The sequence below is a fragment of the Echeneis naucrates genome, chromosome 12 (assembly GCF_900963305.1).
Source record: "Echeneis naucrates chromosome 12, fEcheNa1.1, whole genome shotgun sequence".
Lineage (NCBI taxonomy): Eukaryota > Metazoa > Chordata > Actinopteri > Carangiformes > Echeneidae > Echeneis > Echeneis naucrates.
Window position 1 is genome coordinate 20,101,252 of NC_042522.1, and position 22,940 is coordinate 20,124,191.

The 22,940-nt window shown below is 47.4% G+C and overlaps 3 protein-coding genes across 12 annotated transcripts in view; 1 reads left to right on the forward strand and 2 right to left on the reverse strand.

Annotated features, from left to right (window-relative positions):
- Positions 1–598: 598 nt before the first annotated feature.
- Positions 599–12,865, reverse strand: ppp3ccb (protein phosphatase 3, catalytic subunit, gamma isozyme, b). Of its 7 annotated transcripts, none has more exons than XM_029515621.1 (14): positions 12,322–12,865; positions 8,325–8,522; positions 7,510–7,634; positions 6,289–6,400; positions 6,067–6,212; positions 5,808–5,947; positions 5,388–5,465; positions 5,186–5,280; positions 4,959–5,084; positions 4,792–4,863; positions 3,972–4,056; positions 3,382–3,479; positions 2,919–2,945; positions 599–2,069 (listed from the first exon to the last, which is right to left on the reverse strand). In XM_029515621.1, the coding sequence occupies exons 1-14, from the start codon at positions 12,371–12,373 to the stop codon at positions 1,885–1,887; spliced, it is 1,539 nt and encodes a 512-aa protein (XP_029371481.1). In that variant the 5' UTR covers positions 12,374–12,865; the 3' UTR covers positions 599–1,884. The 7 variants fall into 7 exon arrangements, with proteins under 7 accessions (XP_029371481.1, XP_029371483.1, XP_029371480.1 ...); XM_029515623.1 differs by having other exon boundaries at positions 3,972–4,044; positions 4,786–4,863; XM_029515620.1 differs by having other exon boundaries at positions 4,786–4,863.
- A 653-nt stretch (positions 12,866–13,518) lies between these two features.
- The window catches only part of hpse (heparanase), an 11,955-nt gene continuing 2,533 nt past the window's right edge, over positions 13,519–22,940 (reverse strand). Inside the window, exons 2-13 of one of the 4 annotated variants that reach the window (XR_003841332.1) lie at positions 20,322–20,446; positions 19,779–19,907; positions 19,527–19,700; positions 18,761–18,956; positions 18,215–18,262; positions 17,824–17,917; positions 17,637–17,743; positions 17,369–17,483; positions 17,028–17,146; positions 16,807–16,953; positions 15,250–16,711; positions 13,519–14,507 (exon numbers count right to left, since the gene is read on the reverse strand). Coding sequence is in view for 2 of the 4 variants with exons in the window: in XM_029515617.1 (XP_029371477.1) it covers positions 16,534–16,711; positions 16,807–16,953; positions 17,028–17,146; positions 17,369–17,483; positions 17,637–17,743; positions 17,824–17,917; positions 18,215–18,262; positions 18,761–18,956; positions 19,527–19,700; positions 19,779–19,907; positions 20,322–20,446 (1,432 nt within the window). In the remaining 2 variants the exon portion in view is untranslated. Of the gene's footprint in view, positions 14,508–14,905; positions 16,712–16,806; positions 16,954–17,027; positions 17,147–17,368; positions 17,484–17,636; positions 17,744–17,823; positions 17,918–18,214; positions 18,263–18,760; positions 18,957–19,526; positions 19,701–19,778; positions 19,908–20,321; positions 20,447–22,940 lie in introns of those variants that run through there. The other 3 variants (XR_003841333.1, XM_029515617.1, XM_029515619.1) reach the window with 3 other exon arrangements.
- Positions 15,124–16,049, forward strand: LOC115051875 (myosin light chain 5-like). The gene is made up of 6 exons (XM_029515629.1): positions 15,124–15,225; positions 15,301–15,376; positions 15,446–15,550; positions 15,678–15,756; positions 15,834–15,882; positions 15,948–16,049. The coding sequence occupies exons 1-6, from the start codon at positions 15,190–15,192 to the stop codon at positions 16,047–16,049; spliced, it is 447 nt and encodes a 148-aa protein (XP_029371489.1). The 5' UTR covers positions 15,124–15,189.

Sequence of the window (22,940 nt, forward strand, 5' to 3'; positions counted from 1 at the left end):
TGAGCTAACTTCAAAATAAAACTCTCTGGATCAGTAAAAGAAACTTAACAAATTTCGCATCTGGAAACAGTCAGCCAATCAGAAGAGAGATGCTCTCAGGTCCTCTCTTCTGATTGGCTGACTGGCCTGTTGTTGAAGACACCTTTTTAGTTCTTAAAATCACTAATGTGTCTTATTCTGGAGATCAGCCCTTCATAATAAAATTACAATGTGCAGGTTTGAAATAAATATGAATTTTTTTCATGTTTCAATCAGACGGATGTTTGTATGGAGCGTTAAATATTTTCTGGTATTTTCTATCATCCCTGCCTTTCTCACTGCAGTGCCCCCCACCTGTTGTGGCGACACATTCAAACGCCCCCTCAGCTCTTCTATTATCATGAACCTTCTGTCTGAAGTTCAGCGGCTCTTGCAGGTAATAATGTGTTGTGTTGCTAAGGAACGTTTGGGCCCACTCACTGAAGAGAAGAGCTGGACTCGTTTCGCCACCACTCGTCTGCACACAAAGACACACCTCCCACGCCGGCCTGTGATTGGCAGCCGCCCGGCCTCCATGAGCTGAGAGCTGCAGCAGCATTCAACAGATACACAGAAACTGTTACTTTTCTGTTTTTTATTTGAATGGAGTGAAACATCTACATAAATGAGAGGCCTCGCAATACATGGACTCCACAAAAAGTTCATCGTTCAAATTTAGCTGTAAAGAAAAAAAAATCTAGATTGATTCTTATTTTGAAACGTTTCTGTACATTCTGTGAGATATGTTCTGAAACAGAAGTCAGAAATCAGGCTCCGCCCACCCACCTCCCCAAAACAGAAAGAAGCAGCCCCACCCTCTTCATCAGCAAGGACACACACCTCTAAGCTCCGCCCCCTCATTCTCCCCCCTTATTAAAGGATTGTTCTCTGAGAAGGTTCGACAGAGAAACATCTGAGACCAGATCCAGGTCCAGATGGTCTAAACCTCCAGGTCCCTTCCCCAGACTCAGGCCAGACCTGAGCATGCACCTGGCTACAGAAACTACCAGATCAAATCTAGACTGACCGCTTCAGGACCTGAGACCAGATCCACTAAAGAGTCTCTGTGCGCCAGTTTGGTTCAGACCGGATTAAATGAGACTGGTGGGTCAGATCCTGCATCCGGTCCTGACTGCAGGACAGGAAGTCCAGCTGGGACCTGGAGGTTTGTCTGTTTCCCTGGTGATAAAACATCCCAGACCTCAGCTCGAGGTCCAGTTATGACCTCGCTGGCTCCGTCGTCATGGAGACCACCAGGCTCAGAGACGATGGTAAGTGGAGCTTGAGTCGAGACTGCCCTTAAACCTCCCTCCCTGTCTCATCCGTCCTCCCCCGCTCTAGATAACTCAGCCTAAATCTATTTTGTAAAAAAAAAAAAAAAAAAAAAAAAACATCACATTGAAAAGAGGGAACAATTAAAATATACAGATATAATATAAATGTCAATACTGCTCCTCAGAGCTCAGTCACACTATCATTGGCATAAGAAAGGATGGAGTGAGTGAGTGTTTGAGTGTGTGTGTGTGTGTGTGTGTGTGTGAGTGTGGGCACGAACACAGCGTTTGAATGAGTGTCACTTCCTCCCTCTAAAGAAAATGGCAGCAGCCTGAAACCAGCTCCTGGTCAGAAGGTGCATTTCAGAGACCGCCTTCAGCAGGGTCCGCCACCGGCTGAGATTTGATCCGGTTCAGTCTGAAACTATGATATTTAATAGATGATAAAATAAATTAAGCGTGAGAGTCGCTGACTGAACGGCGTCTCCTCCAGCTCTTAAAGGAGAGAGAGGGAAGGTGGAGGGAAGGAGAGGGGGGGAGGAGGAGGAGGACGAGAGATGAAAGGAGGAGAGAGAAGAAGGGGAGGGGGCGTCTAGGCCTGAGCGTTGGTGCCGTTCTTGTCGGGGGGTCCGCTGCTGGCCGGCAGGTTGTTGAGGGAAGGGGCAGCGTCCTGCAGCTTGCTGTCGCGCCGGGGGGGCATCCTCTCGTTGATGCGGTCCAGACCACGCGCCTCCTCGAAGCTCTGGATCTTGTGCTGAGGGTTGAAGCCTTGAATGGCTGTGTGGAAACAGAGGGGGGGTCAGAGTAGAGCTGAAGGGGAGGGGGTGAATGACAAAGGCTTAACACAGCAGAGTCAGAAGGTCACCACAGAAACGCTCAGGTGTCAGTTTATTAGGAACACCCCGACCAGTGGAGGCTGCAGATGACACACACTGCTGTCGCCATTATTTTGTCAATCACTGAGTGACAGAAGCAGGTGTTCCTTCATTCTGGGTATATTTTCCTTTTTTAAAAAGTTTCCTCAGATTCAGAATCCGCAGAAAGTTCCTAAACTCAGAAACATTCAGGACTGATCCACAGACACTGACAGCTGCAGTCTGAACCTGACTGTTGTTGTTGTGTTTTTGTGTTGTGTTTCCTGAGCCCTGTCCTTTCTGACTCTGTTGTCACTACAGGGACATGCAGTGTGCACAGCACTGGGAGGACCAGCTGGTCCAGAGTGGACTTACTTGAGGACAACAGGAGGACAGCGTGGAGACAAAGAGACAGACTCATTACAGAGCAGTCAGTGACATTAAAGGATTATTCATGTTGTCATAGATGAAGTCATGAAGTCACAGGGAGGGACCTCAGACAACCACACCAAGACGAACCCCAAACTGTCACGTTCACTTCCTTAAAAAAAAAAAAACATCCAATGAGGATGAAGGGGGCCGAGATCCGGGTTCAACAGCAGCTGTGGGACAGGGAGCGTTTGATGCCTGATGCCCAGTGAGGCCCGCACACTGTGACCTTTGACCTCTAGAACAGGATTAACCAGGAACCCTGGTCTAACTGAGACAGACGAACAGACAGACAGACAGACAGACACACAGACAGACAGACAGACAGACAGACGTTGCGTACCTCGTGCCTCCTCTGCTTCTACGGTGGCTGTGTAAGCGTGATAGAGTGCCATGCCCCAAACCAATGGAGAGAGAGTGGGAACGTTAATATCAACACATTCAGTCAGTCCTGTTAACATCATACAGGTCCCCCCAACATGGAGGGACCAGACAGTTAGCACATGATCACATGATCAGACCATAATCATCATCATCATCATCATCATCATCAGGTTTGTTAGACGAATGAAAAGTGTCCTCATGATGCTGCCGTTCAAAGATCAGTGTATGACATCATTAATGAGACAGCCAGTCTCCCCCCCATTGTCTTTATAGGGCAGCATGGTGGAGCTGTTTGAACAGAACACCACTTGACCTTCAGAGTGTGTGTCTGTGTGTCTCTCTGAGCGGTTAGTCTCTCAGGTAAGAGCAGGCACGGGCCGATAGCGTCAGCTGACCGTTAGCTCAGCTGTGTTCACACTCACCGCTTTGCAGAGTTCGCCGACCTCCAGACAAAACTCCCAGAGGCAGCGTCCCTGTTGGGGTCAGCCCCTTCAGCTGTAACACACTCTCATTCTCCTCTCTACACACACACACACACACACACACACACACACACACACGAACAACAGGGCTGAAGAAATATTCTATCCTGAAAATCTGAGAAGTCACTTTTACTAACTTAAAATCTAAATTATGAATTCCTGAGAACTGGATCTGTTGGGTCTCTTAATAATAATTTTATAAAGAGTTTGGTCTGTGCAAAGTGCCTTGGTGTAACTTTGATATGAATAAACACGATTTGATTTGATTCTAACACACAAACAAACACACACTGACTGATGGACAACATGTTTTCTGGGTCTCCAAATAACTGGGAAACATTTAGTGAGGACATTTGTTCATCATGAGGTGTCACTGACACATTTCCTCTGGATGAAAAGAGGACACATTAATCAAGTGAAGTCATTAGCCCTGGATTAAAGTGGAGCATGGTTGTGTGTGATTACAACTACACAACCAGCATGAGCAGACACACTAAGCTCAGACAACACCAGCTGAACCAACAACAGACCTGAGGACAGAGAAGACACGTGCCATCTTCCCAATGGCCCGGATCTTATTCCTGATCACCTCCTTCCTGACAGCTGGAGCGCCGCCTACAAAGAGAGGAACCAATCAGAGCTGACGATTCAGACGTACTACTGGTCCCCAGAATTCACTTTGTCTGGCCTGGTTTAACATGTCTGTGTCTAAAGACTGTTTCTGGGCCTGGACCTGGTCTGAAGAGTCTTCAACCATCATTCTATCTGCTGACCACCAGGGGGCGACTGGACTGGGGGCGTGGCTGCTCCGTGATTGACAGACTGTCTTCTGATTCCGAATTGCCTTGAGTTGATAAAAATGTGGTTCTGACCAGCTGAATCATTGTGTGTTCATGGTAATGAAGAAGCTGAATGATTGTTGACGAGGAGACGAAGCCCCAACCTTTAAAAACCATCGCTGTGAAAATGGGCTTGTTGCCGTGGTGACAAACATAGCAACTCCCAAATACTGAATGCTATTAATGAGGCGACGCTCACCCCGGAGAGGAGCTGGGTCAATACAGGGCAGAGAGTGGACCCTAGCCCCCGAGGGCCCTGTGGCCCCTGTGGCCATTAGATAGAATGAAGGTTTCTGAAGTCTTCTTGGTGAAATTCACCTGCGCAGATTTAAAACTGAAACTGCAGGTTGTTGGTCACCATAAAAGAGCCTGTATTCTCTCTGGACCAATGAGATCTGAGGTACACAAACACTTCTTGTGTGGATTGGACCATCATGGTCTCACCTGCACACCTGAGCAAGTTCATGTTTCAGATGGTGTGTTTGTGTGTGTGTGTCTGTCTTACCCTCACACGTGTCGTCTCCCTCTGACATCAGCTCGTCATCAGAGCAGATGTTCAACACGTTGACCAACATCTCTGTGACTGTGAACACAAAAACACATATACTCACACACTGGAAACACACAAGGAAACACCTGACAACATGACAGACACACACCCGCAACAGCAGCACTCACCTTTCTCTCCGACGAAGGGGAGGGACCAGGTGAAGACATCCATGAAGTTGGGCAGCCAGTATGGATGGGGGGAGCAGTTGAACTGCCGGATGTTCATCACATTATTCTCATATTTCAGCACCGCCGCTGAGGAAACACACACACAGATCAACATTTCTTCTCTCCTGTTGCCAGGGCTTCAAGGTTTCCCACCTGTTTCCATGGTTTCAAGCCTTCACATTCCTCACCTTTGTTGTTGTACACATCCAGGTAGTTGGGAGCCGAGAAGATTGTGATTAAAGAGGGAAAACCTGTCGTCTGACTCTTCCTGTACATTCGGTACCTAACAGACAGACAGCACAGAGTCTTAAGCTGTCTCACATCCCTGGTCCAGACCTCCAGGATCAGGTCTGTTTTAGTGTGCTGAGGAGGAGACGTGTTCAGACTCACCCTGCGTCCTGGGCTTCATGTGCTCGTATTACAGACAACAGGTTGTTGTTCATCAGGAAGTCACACACCGCTGGGTAACTGTAGACAGAGAGAGACTGTAAACACTCTGTTCTCTGTAATCTGGGATAGAAGCTGTTCCAGTCAGGATCCATCTTGATGCCTGGCTGCTGCTAAAACAAAGTGCCGCAGGATAAAGAGGCTTTAGAGCTGCTGACCTCGACACCACAAATATGAAGACAGAGCAGAGAAGGCTAATATTTGTGGATTTGAGCAGCGCTCATTTATCCTCTGATAAGCTTTTGTTTACAGAGCTTTAATCAGTCCAGATTAACACAGCCAGCTGCTTTTTGTCTTTTATTTTATAACACAAACGTTTCGGTGGCGCTCGCTGCCCAGGCTCCCCCCACCACGTCATCCTACCTGTAGAAATAAGAGCAGCCTCTCACACTGTTGTGGCAGAAATGTTCCTGGGTCTTCTCTGAGCCGTAGTCCTCCCCAGGGTCCGACCACAGCAGGTCACACATCGGCCCAAACGCAGGGGGCTCCTTAAACCGGTCCAACTACACACAAAGACGCACGCAGCTGGGTTTCAAAAACACAACATCAGACTGCATCTGATCTGAGACAGAACTGTCCATTGAAGTGTGTGTGTGTGTGTGTGTGTGTGTGTGTGAGAGACCTTCCGTATGTCGTCCAGACAGGTGACCTCAGGGCTCAGGCCTCCGTGCACACAGAGGAACTGCTGGTTGAGCAGAGCGGCCAGCGGCAGGCAGTCGAAGGCCTCCATGCAGGCGTCATAGACACGCTCCGAGTACTTTATTTTACCTGAGGACACACACTCAGTTTGCATCTGGGGGGCACTGACAGTCAGACACACAGCTGAGGGCTGTGCAGGACTTACACTCCTGTTTGAAGGTGAAGTACTCTGTGAGGTGCCGGCACTCGTGGTTCCCTCTGAGGAGGAACAGGGTGTTGGGATGGTTGATCTTCAGAGCCCAGAGGAAGAGGACGCACTGAGGGGACACGGGGGGGACACGTCAGTCCTCAGGGGACCACGAACATGAACACACACACACACACACACACACACTCTCATGGTATCACATGATCAGTAAAACACAGGAGCCAGTCATAGTAATTTCCTCTTGTCCCTGAAAGCATCACTTCAACAAGCAGTGACAAAATTCCGCCTTGTGCTGCCTTCACTGACACATTTCTGTTTTAAAGCTAAAGAATGAAGTGTTTTATTTAGCTGACTTTGGAGACATTGGGAAGTTGAGGAGCAACAAAGGACTCTCTGCTCAGCTGTCACTCATTTCTTCACTTTCTGAGCCGCCTCTCACCACCTGTTCCTCCCAACTCTGATTTCTATTTTCTGGAGGCGTCAACAATGAGGCAGATCTGACCAGCTGTTCATCCTGTCTGCAGCAGGAGGAGGAAGAGCACTGCGTCACATTCAGGTCCATCTCACGCTGCAGGACCTTCACATGAAGCCTCAGTGGTCCTGGGAGGTCCACCGAGACTCATGTCTTCATGTTATTATTCATTTCTAACAATGATTTGGACCTGGAGCTTGGGCAAACCAAACAGTGTTTAACTTCAGGAATAATGTGTTATCAGTTCAGATTCATGAATTTAACACCGGACAAAGATTACCAGACTTCAAAATAAAAGCATTGACAGAATGTGGACTGAACAGAAACGGCTTTAGCCTGAAAAATTAAAACTTCAACACCATAAAGACCACGAGCTGAACGACTGAAACCAAAATGACCAGCTGATGTCTCATCAGTCATCAGACAGACTGAGGCTCAGTGGCCCCGCCCCCTCCAGGATAACCACTAATCCTACCCAAGAAGTGAAACCTCACAACACACGCACACAAAGACGCACACTCCACTTTGGAAATAGGACACAGGGCAAGTCCTATGGTAACTGTGTGTGTGTCTGTGGGTGTGGCAGTGCAGCAGCTGAACAGACTAGGTGTTTGATTTCCTTCAACTATTTACAGACTACGTGTGGAGACCAACAGAGCTGAGGCCGTTGAGGTGGTCTAAATGTCAGACCAAGTGCCACGAACACACACACGTAAGTGAGAGAGGGCGAGCAAGCCGCTGCCTACCTCGATGCTGAAGTAACCTCGGTCCACGTAGTCCCCGAGGAACAGGTAACGGGTGCTGCTGGGGGAGCCGCCCACCTCAAAAAGCTTCATCAGGTCAAAGAACTGGCCATGGACATCCCCGCACACTGGACACACAAGTCAGAGTGAGAGTGTGTGTGTCGTCGCTGTGCAGGCAGGTGAACAGGTGACTTTTGACATCATCACCTTCACATCAAAATCGATTTATTTGATGTATTTTACATCATCTCTCTGCTTCCCTCAGTCAGACCAACAGTTTTACTGTTTGAACAACAAAGTTGACTGACTGACAAAGACGCAGACGGACTTCCTGTCCTGTGTGAACAGCTGACTGCTGTTTGAACTTTAAATCCAGAGCCTGTTCTTTAACGTCATCAAACCAAACAAAAACTTTACAGGAAACTGAAACATCATCGGTTGAGACAACAAACAAAAGATTCATAACACATTTTTACATTTTCAGCCCAAAAACTGCAATGAAACATGAAATAATTTTCTCTTAATGGACGCATTAAAGAGTTGTGTCTAACATCAACATTAACTGTTTGCAGATAAAAGGTTTCTTCTTTCAGCGCCTGATGTAATGACAATAAGAAAAAGATCAGAGATCCATCACGTTAATGTCTGTAAGGCTTTTAATCATCTTCAGTGTCAAAACTGAAAAACATGAAGATAGGAAGATTTTTGTCAGTAAAACCGGCCCAGTATCTGTCTCCATCCTCGCCTCCTCCTGACCTCAGTTGGGAGGGAAATCTGTCTCTGGTTGAACGGGTCTGTGCGCCCGGGGCGGAGTTTACCTGTGATGGGAGCCTCCACCTCCAGCATGCACTTCTCCTGGCGGAGGATGCCGGCTCCCTCGTTGATGATCCTCAGAGCTGCCTCCTCCTCCAGACGGCCCTCCTTCACCAGGTGAGCCTTCAGCACCTCCACGCTGGGCCGCCCGTCCACATACAGGTCTTTGACCGTCAGACGAGTCCCAGGAGGGTACGGCACCGCTGCACATGGGACAGACAGGTCAACACAACGGGGGACAGACACACTCTTCTGATTGGCTAACTGTTCCGGATCCAATAGAAAAACAGCTAATTTGGTTTCAGGTAAAACCTAAATGCTGCCCAGCTGCGGGGCCATTTGTTGTGATATCATATTGGACCTGTAAGCTTTTTACCAGATTAATAAAAATATAAGTGAAGTTTCAATCAAAGTGCAGAAATCACAGAGCTGCTGGTTTTTAAAAAGGATAAATGTGTCACAACATGGTTTAAAAAAAATATTATTTTGAATGTTTTCACAAAACAAAAACACACACACAAAAAAAAAATTAAAAATAGAAATGAATAGAAAATAATTCTTTTTGGACAAAGAGCAGCTCTGCTCTGAAATGCAGACATTATTGAATCTTTTCAAAGATCATCAGCAGAAACACGTCAGGACTTGACCTGAAGACAAAAGGCCTGAAGGAAATACCATACAGCTGAGTCCTGAACCACCTCCAGGTCTCCGACAGCTCAGTCTCAACAAGCCCAGACTTCTCTGGTCCTGACTCATTGGTCCAAACACAGCCCAGAACAATAGGAAGCTGCGGTCTGAGCTGGATCCGTCTCGGGTTCATGGGCCCAACAGTAGCCAGTCCAACCTGATACATCAGCTGGTGTGTGTAAGTGTGATGTCACTTATACCGTACCTTTTTCTGTGTCAGTCTGATGTTTAAATAAAGTTGATTTTGACTCTTGCAGGTGCAGGTTCTCTCAGAGACTCACAGCTGCTGTTGCACAAAGACACACACTCTGGCCTGAAATACAGTGATAAAAACTCACTGCCCCCCCTCCGTTGGCCCAGTGATCTACTTGAATGTTCAACTCCAAAATCAAACCAGGACGAAACACATCCAGCCAATCACGTCAGGGCTCCTGAACTGGTTCATCACCAGCAGGAAGAGAGCGGACCAGCTGCAGACAGACGTGTGTCTGATCTAACGCCAACGACCAGGCCAGCGCCAAGTTTCAAAAGAGGAAGACAAAACTGAGCGAGCTGTGAGAACGAGGCGTCACCGACCACAACAGGAAGTGGTATTCAAATAATCAACGACTGAGACGGGCTGTTCCTGCCAGTGGCTGGAGGAGAAACTAACATGTTGCATCAGCTTCAAACAGGCCTGAGGTCCAATCCTACAGACAGCCAGAGAATGTGTCCACCGTACGCCCTGCAGCCAGTCAAATATAGGCAAAACAAAGATGGAATCGAACACACGCCTGCTTTGTTCCTTTTTCTGCTGCTCTGCACAAACTGGTGGCAACACACACACACTCCTAATAGGTTACACTCCTCCACATCCTGCTCTAGATTGTCTGTTTGACCAGACTAAACACTACACTACCCATGAGCCATTGCTGCTGTTGCCATGGAGAAAAGGGCACACAAATAAAAGCTGGAGGAGGCTCAGCTGTGAAGATGAAGGGTTGCCAGGTTACTAGATTCACCTGAACTGGAACTAGAATCTGAAATGTACAATGTTAAAGCTGCAGAATGTGAATGCATCTTGGGAAAACTGCTCAAAATAATGAACAAACATCCAATCAACAAGAAGAACATCTGCCAGTGACATCACCCTCTGGTGGGCTAGCTGTTAATGCTAAGCTAATGAACTTCATAGAGGGGCCAATTCAATTCATAGTACAATGAGAAGTTGGGTCATTTTCACACAGTCCACAAACACCACTACACAACAACAACACAACTCAACTATCGGTGCAGCAATTTGTCCACAATGTCAGAAAAAGTTCCACTTTCCTACAGCTCAGTGTCAGCCAGCAGCCTCCCAGCTCCCCGAGCTGACCACACCTTCCTGCTCAAACACAGAAAGTTCCTCTCATGTGTTTGGGTCATTTCTATCTTTATCTGATCAGGAGTTCTGCTCATCCTTTGGAGCTGTGATGATGATCTGTCTTTATTGTGTTTCTGATGAGGAGCTCTAATGATGAATTGATAATCAGTCTGATTGATCAGCTGAAGAGCCAACACTGAGCTCCCAGACTCTGTGACCTGATTCAGATCTTCATCCTCATTCTTGTCTATTTCAGTGCAGCTCGTTTTTAAACACACGGCTGATTAACCCTGATATGGAGACCCAGATGACATGAAGTACACCTGGGGCCTTGGGGGCCCCTGTGGCCCCTGGGCACTCGCCCACTTTCGCTGGTTGTTTATCCCGTCTGGTATGTGTTTAAACCTCCTGAAAATACACACTTCATCTCAGCACGATCACAGGAAAGATTTGTTTAACAGAGCGAAGTTTAGGGGAGAGGGGCTGATGAAGATGGACTGACAGGGAGCAGCGGATCAAACAGAGCTGCTTCGTGTGTGTGTTTGTCACTAACACATTAAGTATTGTAGAAATTCAACCACCAAGTAAAAACTATATATACTGTGATTATTTTGGCAGATATTCTGATTTATGGTTTTATAACAGGAATAAAATTAAAAAAACAAGCTGATGATGTGACACACCTGACTGATTAACAGAGACTCCAGGTGACAGTTACTCATCAAAGCTGCAAAAATCAATCTAATCACAAGTTTACTGAGCGAAAAATGAGAATCACAGAAGCCTCCGTTTAATGTCATAAAGGTAAAATGTGTGCCATCGGTGTTGTGTTACTGCAGAGTCTCTGTTCTCCAGATCATATTATATACATCATATTTGGAATAATTTCGCCAATTAAGGTTCTAAAAAAAAAGTGCAGAATAAAAATGATGATTACACATCAGAACCTGCAGCCGCAGAACAGCTGATTTTTATTTGATAAAAATAACCAAATCAGTCATTGTGGTTTGTGATCAGCTTTGTCTTTACATCTGAAGACATTCCCTTTGGGACTCACAGAACAATCAATGAATCAATAACTGATGCAATAACTGATGTGCTTCAGAGACAGTTATCTGAAAACCAGACGAGTGCTGAAGGATCAGGAGGAAATCTGATGGTTGAATAAAGAATTTTCCATTTTCCAAAACAGCTGAAGGAAAAGGGAGGCTGTCTAATGTTCAAAACACACACACCTCCTGCAGTCAGTCACCAACACTGCAGCATTCATGGCATTCACATTCACAACACATCATTTATTATTTCGGGTGATTTTTCGAGAGTAAAATGTTAAAATGTGAAGTTTCTTTGCTCTGTCATTCAAACGAACCAGTTTTCATTTGCAGGTTGAATTAAATGGAACATTTGGAAACGTTCCTTTAGACTTAAATAAAAAAAATTATATTTTTTTTTATTTCGTGTTTTCTGACATGTGATCCGGATCAGATGGTCCAGCAAACAGTTTCTGCCTTAAAAAGTAATTTTCCCTGAAAACAGCTGTCTGGAGGGGGCGTTTGAGCAGGGAGGGGGGGGTCGTCTCATTTCCTGCATTCAGTCGCCGAACCTGCAGCACAACTGCAGAATGCACCCCCCCCCCCCCCCCGGACCCCGACGCCCCGGGCTCTGCTCCTGGACCGGAGCCGCATGTAGTCGGAGGTCCGCCGCTGACACCTGGCAGCCCGGACAGCTAAGCTACCAAGCTACCTCATTAGCTGCATCGATTAACTTGCATAACCCCCCTCCCCGGTCCGGGTGGGGGGAGAGGAGGCACAGCGATCCGCCGGGCTCCTCCGATAAACCCACCCGGGGACGGTCCCTGATCCCGGGGAGGATCCGACGTCCAGCGGCGCGTCCGCGTTTAGCTAACTAGCCGAGCCCCGTTAACTTCCTGCCCCCCCCAGAAGGAGAAATAAAGCCGTAATGTCACCCACCTTTGATGGGTCGGTCCGTGGTGGACAGCTTGTTCTGGTCTTTGGCCGACATGCTCCGTCCTGGGGGGTGGGGGGGGGGCAGCGGGCCGCAGAATCCACTCGATCCGAACTAAACTTAATCAATTCCGGACCAGCTAGCTAGCTGGGGTGAGCTAGCCGCGCTGGCTAACTGAGCGGAGCCTCCGTCCGCAGACAGGACCGCCGAGCCGAGCCGAGCCGAGCCGGGCCGGGCTGCAGCCTGACGGGGGAAGGGAGCGGGGAGCCTCTTCGACCTCCGAAGGAAAGCGCTTCCTCGCCCCGGAGCTCCGCGGTGCAGCGATGCCCGGCCGCTGTCAGACGGGCGGACGGATGGCAGGAAACGGCCCGGGCAGCTCCGATCAGTGGCTGCGGGAGCACCGAGCGGGGCGGAGGATCATACCCGACTTTATCCCTTTATTCTGGGGCAGCTGCATCTGCCACAGGCCGCTGCGCTGTGGCTTTTTTCGTCGTGATCCGATGTGTCGTCCGGACTCTGTCGGATTACAATAATCCGCCGCAAGCGGATTTCCTACAACATGGCTCGACGCGGGGGCGTCTGGGTAATGTAGTACTAATAGGACGGTGACGCGCCGCGTTCACGCTCCGTCGAGCCCCGGAAAACCGACATTTTCCAGATTATTGATGAAGAAGTTCAAGTTTAAAGAAACTCCACAAACTGACTGAAATATGAAATAAACTGTAATAAAACCATAAAATTATAAACTCTACTTCACATCACAGTAAAACACTTTGGCACTTTTACCACACATTCATTTATCCAAACAAACGAGACCAGACTCCACTCTCACTTTTCACGTCAAATATGGACTAACCCTAACCCTAACCCTAACCCACTAATTTAATCAGATGCTCAGGTCTTCATCTGGAAATTAGTAGAAAAAGTCCTTTAAACCGTCCTGTTGTATAGATTTCCCATGGTGATGTTGTTTGTTGTGGGGTGCTCTTTGTCATCCTGTTTTCATTGTTGTGGTGAAGCCAAACATCCTTTTCAGTTTTAAAATAATGAACTTGCAGATTGACTTTCTGTCTGAGTTGACCAGTGACTATCTACAGCTGTAATATAGTTTGATAAACGGTCAACTAATAAAATCAAATAACCAGACATGGTTTATGAGGACACATTCATTCAGATTTTTTTATTTTCTGAACACACTAAACTCCATCACCTACTTTTTAAAGGTGCCATAAATCCAGAAGCTGTAAGAGGAGACAGAATCTTCTCTGACTCTAGAACCTGATGCGGGCCATTCTGAACAGAGTTCAGAGTGCTCTTCTGAGCAAAACAGGAGCGACACACAAGATGTGAATGTCTTTATCAAACTGCTTCTTGGGTTTGTTGAGGTCGACCTTCAGGTCACCTGCCAACTCCAGGAGGGTCTGTTTGGACTGATGGACTCTGGCACCGCCAGCTGGACGATGCTCAGAAATACAATAACCATCATGATGATGGTTATTGTACAGCTGTCCAAGGAGTCTCCCAAAGGAGTCCCTCAGAGCAGTAAGGACACTGTACACATGAACATGTCCAACCAAAGCGTCCCTTCAGTTGGACTCTTCCGTCTCTGGACCTCCTGAGCCGAGATGGCTAAACGTCCTGTTCAAGGTTTTAAATGTTTGACACCAAAGTGCTGAACTCATGAACAAACAAAAGCTGCAAAGAGTAATGAGTAATGACAAGAAGAAACTAAATTATAAATAGGAACAATAACACTAACTGTGTTTAATAAAGACATTACAGACCAGAACTGAACATCAGTCTGTTTTTATGTAGCTCTGATCAGAAACCAGATAGAACAAAGACCCAGGTCCAGATCCTTAATTCAGAATGTGTTAAAATACAAAATGAGAAATGAGACCGAGGACAGACTGAGGGACATCTGCATCTTCAGATCTGTCTCTCAGGTCAAAGACTCTAAATAGAAAACCCTTTAAAAGGTTCTGATCACCAGCAGCAGTTGTCGGGCCTCCAGAGAAGACAGGTTTTACCGAACAGCCTGACCATGTAAGGGGAAGAGTGTGAGGCTGGGGGGGTCCCTGAAGACACCGTTATCACCAGACCCCAGACAGCTGCTGTATTTAAACCCTCCACTACTGAATCGGCAGCATCACCGCGAGGAGACTGCAGACATGGTAGGTGTCCACATCTTCTACAATCCAAAGATGAAGATTTTGTTTTCATTTCACTTGTTTTTAAAATGTTAAAATGTTTTTCTGTCACCATATTGCTGAATGATAACTATTTAGAAAACTTGCTCTTTGTGGGATGTATGTGGAGCACAATCTGAAATATGTATCAATACATTCATTGATAATTAGTGAAAATGTGGCTGTTTGATGTTAAGAATCAAACATATTAAACAATAATCATTTAAGTCATAAATAGAAAACCTGTATAGTATAATTAAACTGACAGGACAGTGTATGTGGTTTATATAATAATAATAATAATAATAATAATAATAATAATAATAATAATAATAATAATAACTATATATATGTACTAAATGCAATATGAATTATTCTAAAAATGGAAAATCAACTCGAGATTTAACAAAATAAAAATAAATGCAAGAAAAATATTTTTAATCTTGTGACTAAAAAAATGTCTTATATTTATGAATTAAGATAAACTGACTGTCTTTTGTATTGATTTACTTAATGAATTTAACCTGATCAGTTTGTGATCAGCTTTAATTATCTGACAAGGAAATCATCACTGACAGGTCAGTACTTCCTGTTGATGTCATAAATTTTCAGGCCAGCAGGAAGACGAAGAAGAAGGAGGGCGGAGCTAAAAGAGCTCAAAGAGCCTCATCCAACGTCTTCTCCATGTTTGAACAAACACAAATACAAGAGTTCAAAGAGGTAAAGTCCCGTTCACTACATCACCTGATGAAACGAACAATGTGATGTTTTTAGCCCCTCCCCTTTCTGATTCAGGCCTTCACACTGATCGATCAGAATCATGACGGCTTCATCGATAAAGAAGATCTGAAGGACACATACGCCTCTTTGGGTGAGTCGGTCTGATCCCAGAACAGAGGGCAGGTGACACAGGTGAGACAGCTGTGTTCTGTCTCCACAGGTAAACTCAACGTGAAGGACAATGAACTGGAGGACATGTTGAGAGAAGCCACTGGTCCCATCAACTTCACCATGTTCCTCAACCTGTTTGGAGAAAAACTGCACGGTCAGTCAGACTGAGTTCACATCCAGGTCCAGGTCCAGACATCTGTGGGTTGTTCATGTAGACTTTTTGAAAAGGTTAAAGGTCATGAAGGTGACCTGACACAAATTAAACTGGTTTATGTTTGCAGGGACTGACCCTGAAGAAACAATCTTAAACGCCTTCAAACTGTTTGATCCTGATGCCAAAGGCTTCATCCACAAAGACCAGTGAGTCCTCATCTGGACCAGTCCTACAGTCCTAATATGTGGAAAGATTCTTTGTTGTTAAATTTGTGTTTTTGTAGGTTACAGAATTTACTGATGACCCAAGCAGACAAGTTCACATCTGAAGAGGTAAGCCTCTGGTTACACTCAGTGTGTGTTTGTGTTGTGGACTGATCAGGCTCCTCCCCTTCCAGGTGAAGCAGATGTTCCAGTCGTCAAACATCGATGCTGCAGGAAACCTGGACTACAAATCTCTGTGTTACATCATCACACATGGCGAAGAGAAGGAAGAGTGATAGACTGAAGACACTCCGGCTGCTCTTATAATAAAAAATAAGAAAACTTACTGTGAGTTCACTGATTCTGTTGTTTTCCGACTTCAGTCTGTCAGCCACACAGTAGCCCCGCCCCCTAGCCCCACCCTTCCTTCCTGCTGTTTCCCTCTAAATGGAGCTTCATTTAAAAAATTAACATCATGTTGTATTGAAGACTGTAAACTAGAGATTGAAACCATAAAATCATCAAGAAAACGTTTTTACTGAGGAGGAGGAGGGTTATTTTCCCATATACTTCAACAAAGTCTGTCTGCTTTACACAGCAGGTGGAGTTGCCACACAATGGTCAGTAGAAAGCAGCAAAAAAATATATATTGGTTAAATAGTTATAGCCTCCAGAATCTCTGAAAAAAAGGGAGGTGGTCAAGTTCCAGTGTCAGTTCAGTGGTAAGGACTCTGTGTTGTGTAGATCAGTGATGAACTGATGACTTTGCGTGTCACGCCGTCATCGGAGGCGTCCACGACCTTGACAGGCTGTGGCCCGAGCATCTGTGAAGACAAAGAACGCCAGAGAAAAGGCGGGAAGCTCCAGATGTTGACCTGGAGGAAGACGAGCTCCTCTGAGGTCAGGAAGAGTTTTATCGTCCACCATGTTCAGCAGCTCTCCGTTCAGCTTCACAGACCTACAACACAACAACAACACAAAACCATCTTCAGCAGCTTCCACATTAACTGTTATGGGTGGTCACATGACGGAAAGCAGTGATGGAGCTCTGACCTGGAGCATAGCCCCTCCTTCCCCGGAGCGTCCGACTGAAGGACAAACACGTCCACCGAGCTGGAGGACACGAGGACAGGGATGGAGATCCTGACTGACCTCCCACTGAGGTTCATGGACACCAGAGTCACAGATCCAGGTCTGTACCTGAAGACAAAGAGGAGGAGGAAGAAGATGAGGATGAGGATGACGAAGATGAAGATGAAGATGAACAGTCCCACCTCTGTGTGTGGCTGCAGTGCAGGTAAAGTCTGACTCTTCTATTGGATCCAGATCTGGTCTCAACTCTGAGAACTTCTGGACCAACGAGCTGTTTGTAGAGAAGGGATAGCCAGTAGTCCTGCAGGGACAGAGACAAGTCTGAGACCTCCTTAGACCTCCTGAGACCCTCTGAGACCTCCTGAGACCCCCCAAGACCCCCTGAACCACTATGCCAGCCAAAACCACTATGAGGACCTAAAAGAGGTTCATCTTCGTGGTCTCCTCATTCAGGTTTTGTTCCAGAGTAATTCAGAACTTTTACAGCTGAGGTGACCTGAGGTGACCCCGGCTCAGGACTTACAGGTAGAGGGTCCAAGTTGTTGTCCACGAGGTGGTAACTCCCAGAACCAACCAGGACCTGCCTCATCACAACATCCAGACCCAGACGGGCTCCCAGACCCAGTTTATCCAACCACCTGAGGGCACACAGACAGACAGAGACAGAGAGAGAGAGACAGACAGAGAGACACAGAGGCAGAGAGAGAGAGAGACAGTCATTTTAGAGTCACAGTCTGTTTCTGTTATTTCAAAAGGCTCAGGTGGGACCCAGAGTCTGAGTCTGGACTCACATGAATCCTGCGACAAAGGTGTCAGAGAGTCCTACTGCTCCGCCTCCGTATGCTGAGCTTGTCTCCCCCAACCAAACCGCCTTCCCTGGAGAGACCAGGTCCACTTTCTGGACGAGAAATCACAGACCACTTCAGCATGTGGAACACACGCACGCACGTGCACACACACGCGCACACACGTCATTACCTCCAGCACATCTCTGGTCTTTAAAGTCAGGGAGTCCAGAATATCTGGATCCAGGAAATCCTCCAGAGTAGTGTCTCTGCCGTTCACATAATAACTGAGAGAGAGAGAGAGAGAGAGAGAGAGAGAGAGAGAGAGAGAGAAGTGTGTGTGCGTTTCAGTTTGATTTGACAACAGGAAGAATCAAAATAAAAGTCTGATCTCCTCAGTCAGATTCTTCTCTTCTGTTCCCTTCTGATCTGAGCCTGGTCATACTGACTCATTTTAAACCACAGAAGAAGAAGATGATGGAGGTCAGACATCATGTGAAGAAAATTCGGCCTCCACATTGTCATCACCATCAGCTGATGTCAGAAACCGTCACCATGGAAACACACAGACAAGGTGAACTCACTGGTGCCAGGTGAATGCATCGATGGCATCAGCTCCACTTTTCAAGAACCTGCAACAGGAAGTTAAAAGATTAACAGCTGGGAGATGCTTTTAATCTGAAGGGAAACCTCTTCCTGTCAACAACAGAACTCTTTAAAAAGGTCCATCCAGCCTGAAGGTGACGCCTTAAAACCACCTGTCAGGATTTAAGGATGTGATGTCACAACATGACAGCCACACCCCCAAGAGCAACCTGGTGTTTTACCTGAAATCTCAGTCAGCCAATCAGAAGAGAGGATCAGATCCTCTAAACACAAATTTATTTTCTTCTGGATAACACTTCAAAATAAACTGTGGACTTCCTGTTTGCATCACAGAATTAAGTCAGACTGAATTTAATGGGAACAAAAAAAACGAACAGAAACCAGTCAGGTTACACTTTAACTCGTGACTCATGTGATCGACAGCCATGTGATTGGCTGATTAGATTATAACACAAACGTTCCTAATAAAGTGCTCATTATCCAATAAAAAGTGCAGCAGGGCCGTGTGTCATGTGACCCCTCACCCCTGCATGATGTCTATCCTGTGGCCATGCGGCTGGCCCACGTCTGGCCCGTACAGCCCGGCGTCACGGTAAAGTTTGGACTGTGACATCATTTCTCGGAGGCGGGTGAAGTCCAGACCGAGCTGATAGCCATCCACTCGGACGCCGGCCTTCTTCTCAAAGCTGTTTGGTTCTGAGACAGACAGACGACACAGATCTACTTGGGGATAAGATACTTCCTGTGACCTCAAAGCACCACACAGACACGGAACTGAAACTCAGACCGCAGATAAGAAACAATATAACTGTAACTGTACTGCAATAAGAGGGAAGTCAACCACACAGCAAATACTAACTGCAGCACTAAATTAAAAAGAAAAATCCACCACTGAACGCAGTGTCTAAGAGGGCCACCATTTTCTCTCTGTGGTTCAGCTCCTCAGAGGATGAAGCCTGATGTCAGACCCTCTTTTGTTCATACCTGTTATGTTTGTTTTTTAATTTAGATATCGTCACAGTAACATCTTCAGGAGGAAGCGGTAGTCACTGAGGACGAAGTTATAAAGCAGACACTTCCTCTCCTGATCTCAAGAGACATTTTCCCATAGACCTCAATACAATCAGATTATTTTTCGAGCCAGTGAAGATGTCTCCTGATGCTAGTAGACACAGTGAAGGTTAAAGAGGCTGGTCTGGATCCTAATCTGTTTATTATAGGCTAATCTTCACTCTCCTCTGAACCCTGAGACGGATGTGGGATGTGTTTGGCGCCCTCGGGCTGCCATACCGTTGCCCAGCTCCCAGGACATCCTGTAGTTTCTGGACTCACAGTACCGCAGCAGGACGTTGGCGTTGCTGCTGTTCCAGCTGTGGTCAGCTGATCTGAGCAGAGCGTTGAGGCCGAAGATCAGGTCCAGCCCGGAGCAGTTGGCGAAGGCGTGCAGCAGGTCTACAGTTGACTCTGTACAAGTCAGAAGGTCGTGGTCAGCAGAGGAACTGCCCGGTTTCTATGACGATAACTGTTGTCAGCTGATCTTACCTGTGAACTTGAGTCGCCTGTACTTCCTCTGTAGGTCCTCCTGCAGCAGGACCACCTGCTGCAGAGTCCAGTCCTCCTTCAGATGCTTCTCTAGGCCTGGGGGCAGATCCAGGTCCTCACAGGACGCCACTGAGGAGGAGGAGCTTCATGTCACACCCCATCACCATCATATCCTAATAACCTTCATCATCACCATCATCACCTTCATCCTCCTCATCATCATCAACATCATCATCCTAATCACCTTCATCACCATCCTCCTCCTCATCATCATCATCCTAATCACCTTCATCACCATCCTGATCACCATCATCACCTTCATCCTCCTCATCATCATCATCATCATCATCATCATCCTCCTAATCACCTTCATCACCATCCTGATCACCATCATCACCTTCATCCTCCTCCTCCTCATCATCATCATCATCATCATCATCCTCCTAATCACCTTCATCACCATCCTAATCACCATCATCACCTTCATCCTCCTCCTCATCATCATCAGATGAGACCGTTTCCATGGAGATTTCAGCTGTTTACCTGCAGAGAAACGGGAGTCCTGCAGAGAGCTCTGAGGGCTGAAGACCATGAAGTCCTGTCTGGTCCCTCCAAACCTCAGGAAGGCCGGACTCAGAGCTCCGGCCAACGTCCTGATCTTCGGAGAGCTGTAGAAACAAAACAGCAAACATCAGTGTTGACCAACCGAGTACTGGATCCGGTTCAGAGCGTTTCACGGCCGGTGTCCTCCGCCGAGGCTCCCCCGCCGCGGAGCCGTCTCTGCCGGGAAGGGCCGCCGGCAGCGCCCGGCTAGCTGTAGCCGCTCTGTTAGCATCGCCCGTCTTCCGTGTTTTTTCAGGCTTGTTGCTTTTTGATCAGATAAATTTAAAAAAAATCTAAAAAAAAAAACAAAACCCTAAAACAAAACAGTTTTTGGCTGCCGGAGAGTTCACCTGAGGTGGACAGGTGTCCGCCATTATCGTTTGGATTTAAGCGCAGTGACCTCATCGGAAATCACTCTGTACGCATGCGCACAGCCGTCCCTGACGACATAACGAGGCAGCGTGACGTAACTGAAGTGGTCGGTGGAATCAAAGCCAAAGAATGGCTTTGATCTAGGACTGGGCGGAGTGTATAAATACCTCCAGGAAGCTGCTGCCTTCAGTTATTTTCAGCCTAACAGGAAGAAAGCCACGACATGAATCACCAAGAAGCACGACGACCTTCAACCAGATCGCCCACCGCCCGGATGGACGACATCGACGCCATCAGCCGAGAGGCTCTTTTGCCGGTCGTCACTAAATATTTTGAGAAACTGTCCGCAGTCCAGTGGAACTTGCTGGCTGCGGGAATCGCCAACTCGGAGACCACTGCGGTTTTGGTGGACCTGTGCACCGAAGTGATCCAGATGGTCTCCGTCGTCACCCTAAACGCCATCAAACGGTCCATCCAGGAAAGTTTCTACAGGAAGGAACCCGGGGACCGAACGAGCCCAACTGTGGACAAGCTGAACATCCGCGTTGGAGACGTCCTCTCTGACAGTTTCGCTGCGGTGCTGAACACCAAGCAGGAGAAATGCGAGAGCGCCCAGCAGCTGACCGACCTGATCGAGGCCGAGGTTCTGCACAAAGTGAACTCTGTTGTGTCCGAGGCCGTCAACAGCCCCGCTTGGCCCTCGGACCCAGCTGTTCTCGTCAGCGGCTCTGTGTCCGACGTCAACAGTCTCCGTCAGATGGTTTCTCGTGTTACCGACTGTCTGACCAGATGTTTGGGCAAACTGAGGTTCCAGTGCCTGGGAGACTGCTGGCAGCTGACAACCTCAGAGTCCACCACGTCCAGGATCTCAGTGTCTCCTTCAGGGGTGTTGGAGATCGAGGAACCAGAGTGTTGTGAGTCTCCGCTCACTGTAAAATCAAAGATCTCCGTCCCGTCAGCCACCAAAGCCGTCAGTGAGATCATCACTAAATGGTCCAGAGATTCAGCAGAAATGGCTGCCAAGGGAAAAGGCTCTCACCTGTCTGACGCCTCACTGGACGCCAATGAGATGGCGGCGGACATTGTCAAAGCCATCATAGACAATCTTCACGAGAGCCCAGAATGTGTGGAGGAGAGCGGCCACAAAAGCATCTCACCAAAACCACATTTTAACATGAGATCAATTCTGACAAAAGTCAAAGAGTTCTTTGTCTCACAGCCTAGAACTTCCGCCGGCTCCCCCAGTGACGACAACAAGAGGCAGAAATCTAAGTTTTCCAGCTTTGCCCAGAAAGAATACATGAAAATGGTGGCAGAGCTCAAAAGCAAGTTTAGAAAACAAGACACACAGTTCCTGGTGAGTCTCAGACCGCCTTCAAACCTTCTCCGGTTGACATTTGCTGAAAATGAATGCAAACAACCAGGAGCTGTTCCCGAGACTCCCAGGGAAACAACCAACACACCAAGACCACCCAGCAGGGTTTCCAGGACCAGCATGACGCCAACAATGTCTGAGCTGAATACAACAGACGTGAGAGCTGAAATGGAAACCCTGTACGACAGACTAAACCGACCACAGACTCCTCCAGCTCATATCAGGACGGCGCTCGACAACATCAAGGCCACAGGGTTTATGGACGAGTTCTCAAAGGAACTCGTCCATAAAATCTACGATCTTCTCATGACTGGACCAACGTATCAGGTTCCTGTGGTGTCAGAGGGAAAATATCTCTCCGACTCTGTCATCACCAGATCAGACAGGAGGGCGGCAGGAATACCACAGCTTTCCCCGGAGGTTTTCTACGCCATGACCGAGGATGTCGTGGAAAAGTTCCTCCAGAAGCTTCTGATCTGGATGGACGGACAAACCGCAGAGAAGACCGACTGCAACGAGCAAGTGTCTGGGGTGTTAACTGACATCCAGGACCTGATCACTGACATGCTGTCCAGGGATGAGGAAGAGGAGGACATCCTGCCTGAGGAAGACGCCATCCTGCTAGAGGAGGAGGACATCCTGCTAGAGGAAGAGGACATTGTCCAGCTAGAGGACGAGAACATTGTCCAGCTAGTGGAAGAGGACATTGTCCAGCTAGAGGACGAGGACATTGTCCAGCTAGAGGACGAGGACATTGTCCAGCTAGAGGACGAGGACATTGTCCAGCTAGAGGACGAGGACATTGTCCAGCT